Below are 3,466 nucleotides of genomic sequence, written 5' to 3'. Positions count from 1 at the left end.
TAATTTGTCGAACCCCTCCGTCTAAACGAAAGTAAAGTAATTAACATCTGGCGACCGTGACAGGACCTTCTGGAGGGTAAAGAACATTCCGCAATCGAAGTGTTTAGTACGGCGCGAATTACGTGCAATCTAACCTCTGCACTCGTGTGCAACAGGGCGTTCGTATTTTTGGAAGAATTACGTTACGCGAACGCTTACTCAAGAGCGAGAAAATGGATGCTGCCAAAAAGCAGAGGAAAGCTCTGCGAACGAGCTTCACGAAGGCGCTCAACGCCTTTACGGCCAAAATGGACGTCGAAGGGCCGCGGGAAGAAAAGATGGTAGCGTTTCAGTTTCTTGAAACCAAGATGGCAGAGTTGGATACGGTACATTCCATGTACAACCAATTGCTTTTCCAATCGGATGCGAACGACGACACCATTATGAAGGAGCTTGAATCGGACGATCTGTATAAGACGAACTTCATTACGGCAAAGATGAAGATGGTAAACCTGACGCCGACGACGTCGGTCGACGTCCCAAGGACAGTTTCCAACGCCGTCCACACAGCGAAACTCCCGAAGTTAGAACTGCCAAAATTCAGTGGCATGATCAAGGAGTGGCTTCCGTTCTGGAGCCAGTTTAAGAAAATACACGACGACCCGGCGATCAGTAATGAAGATAAGTTCCAATATTTGCAGCAAGCTACGCTCCCGGATTCTCGTGCCAAGGAGATCGTGCAAAGTTTCCCGCCAACGGGAGAAAATTATGTGAAAGCGATCACGAGTTTAAAAAATCGTTTTGGACGAGAGGACATTATTGTAGAATTTTATGTGCGGGAGTTGCTCGGTTTGGTATTGCAGAACGCGGTGAAGGGACCCAAGAAGGCATCGTTGGCGAGTGTATATGATAAACTTGAGTGCTACATTCGTGCATTGGAAACGTTGGGCGTGACAACGGACAGATGCGCCGCCATGCTCTATCCTTTAGTCGAATCGTCGCTTCCTGAAGAAGTACTACGCGCATGGCAACGCAGCGGACGAGAGAGACCGGAAGATAATGAAGGACGAGAAATTACCGACCGACTTTCTAATCTTCTCAAATTTTTGCAACGCGAGGTCGAGAATGAGGAACGCATCGACATGGCGCTGACAGGATTCGGATTACCGGCGGAACAGGCGAAGAAGCAGAAGAGCAAGATAGAAGCAGCGAAAGAAACACCCAGCGCTAGTGTTCTTCTTGTTTCTAAAGACCCTAAGCCCGCGGAGTGCATATTTTGTAAATCGAGTCACGAGAGTCAGGTCTGCGAAAATGCGCGAAAATTAACGCTCGACGAGCGAAAAGAGATCGTAAAGAAAGAAAGATGCTGTTTTAATTGTCTAAAGCGCGGACACGTGTCTCAAAAATGTAAGGTTAAATTGCGATGCGATTGGTGTTCGAGACGACACGTGTTAGTGATGTGCCCGGGTATAGTCCGCAAAGAAAATGTTCCGCCGAATAAACCAGAGAATAAAGATCCCGCGAAAACCACGGAAGAACATAGTTTAGCCACGCTGTGCGAAATGCGAGACGTTTATTTACAAACGCTTCGCGTAAAGTTGTACTCGCAGTCACGAGAGAAAATAGTAAGAGCGGTAATAGATACAGCCTCCCAGCGATCATACATCCGCACGGATGTCGCAAGAGAATTAGGTTATGTTTCTCTGGGCAAGCAGGAGATTTCCCATTCTTTGTTTGGCGGGGTTAAATCAGAATGTAAAACACATGATGTATTTTTGATACGGCTAAAAAATCTCGATGATTCTTATGCGTGCAATTTTTCGGTAATGGATCAGGAAACTATTTGTTCTACAATTCAAAGCATTAGAAAAGATAAGTGGGTCGATGAATTACGGGATCAAAATATTCATTTAACGGACATTGGAGAGAACAGTAGCTCGATAGATGTTCTTATTGGCGCGGACGTAGCGGGCAAATTAATAACGGGCCGCAAATACGATTTAAAGAACGGTCTGATAGTCTTCGAAACACGGTTAGGATGGACGGTGATAGGAAAATTGCCGAAAGAATCTCAAAGGGTCGACGCGGCGGTAATGATCACTACATTATTCGTACAGGAGGCCAATATATCAGATCTATGGCGTTTGGATGTGGTCGGTATTTCGGACCCGATCGAAAAGGCGAGTAAATTAGTTAGAGAAGAACAAACGCGAGAATTTTTAAAGCAAACAGCTAAATTAAATGAGGAAGGTCGGTATGAAGTTAGATTGCCATGGGTAGAGGATCACGCGCCTGTTGCTAGTAATTATAACACTGCACGTTTAAGATTAAAGAAATGTATAGAAAGGCTAACGACACAGCGTCTTCTGAAAGCGTACGACGAAGTTTTTAAGCAATGGCTATCCGAGGGTATTATTGAGAGAGTACCGGACAAAGAAGTTAATGATTTAGGCCATTATTTACCACACCGCCCGGTAGTAAAGACGCATGGCACGACTAAGATTAGACCAGTGTTTGACGCGTCGGCGTGCAATAAAGGTTACCCGTCTCTAAATCAGTGCCTGGAAAAAGGGCCGAATTTAATCGAACTAGTGCCTTCAGCCTTAAACAAGTTTCGAGAAGGCGAAATTGGAGTCGTGTCAGATATAAAGAAAGCATTTTTACAAATAGTTATTAACAAGACAGACCGCGATCATTTACGTTTCTTTTGGATAGTCAACAATGAAATTGTAATCTTCCGACATTGCCGTGTAGTGTTTGGTCTGACATGTAGTCCCTTTTTATTAGCTGCGATTATTGAGTTGCATCTATCAAACGTAAAGAAAAACCCGGAGTTAATAGCAAAATTAAAAGGATCGTTTTATGTAGACAATTGCGTTACGAGTGTAAACTCAGAAGACGAATTGAAAACGTTCAGAGAAGAAGCCACGTCGGCTATGGCGTCCGGGGGGTTTGAACTTCGGGGATGGGAAAGCTCAGGGGACTTGTCGGAAAACGAAACAACATTGGTCCTCGGCGTCTTATGGAATAAAGGAAGAGATACAATAGCGATTAATCCGGCCATATTAAAAAGTAACTATCCGGAAGTCGTAACGAAAAGAGAAATCTTGTCCACCACGCACAAAGTATTCGACCCCATTGGGTTCACATGCCCTGCGTCTTTACTGCCTAAATTGTTACTCAAAGAATTATGGACGGAGAAAATAGACTGGGATACGGAGATTACAGATAGTCGTAAGGATAGGTTTTTATATTGGCTAAAAGAATTACCTATGTTAAATACAATCGAAATCTCAAGAAAACTCGGTAGAGGTAATCTGACGCTACATACGTTTTGTGATGCGAGTGCGTCGGCCTATGCGGCAGTTGTTTTTGCGAGAATTGAAAACCTAGATACACGTGTAATAGAAGTTAGGTTGTTAAGCGCTAGGTCACGTATAGCCCCGGAAAAGGCAACAATCCCGCGTCTCGAATTGATGGCAGCCAC

General features: G+C 44.4%; 1 protein-coding gene across 1 annotated transcript; it reads left to right on the top strand.

Moving 5' to 3' along the window:
- Positions 1 to 212: 212 nt before the first annotated feature.
- LOC112459126 lies at positions 213 to 3,291 on the top strand (the record flags this gene model as incomplete). The annotated part of the gene is made up of 1 exon (XM_025023092.1): positions 213 to 3,291. A coding segment is annotated over exon 1 (3,079 nt), but the record flags the coding sequence as incomplete, so codon positions are not given.
- Between the last annotated feature and the right edge of the window lie 175 nt (positions 3,292 to 3,466).

This window comes from Temnothorax curvispinosus, unplaced genomic scaffold (assembly GCF_003070985.1).
Source record: "Temnothorax curvispinosus isolate PA1 unplaced genomic scaffold, ASM307098v1 QBEX01009539.1, whole genome shotgun sequence".
NCBI lineage: Eukaryota > Metazoa > Arthropoda > Insecta > Hymenoptera > Formicidae > Temnothorax > Temnothorax curvispinosus.
Note: the sequence above shows the minus strand (reverse complement) of the source record. Positions and strands in the feature narration are given on the sequence as shown.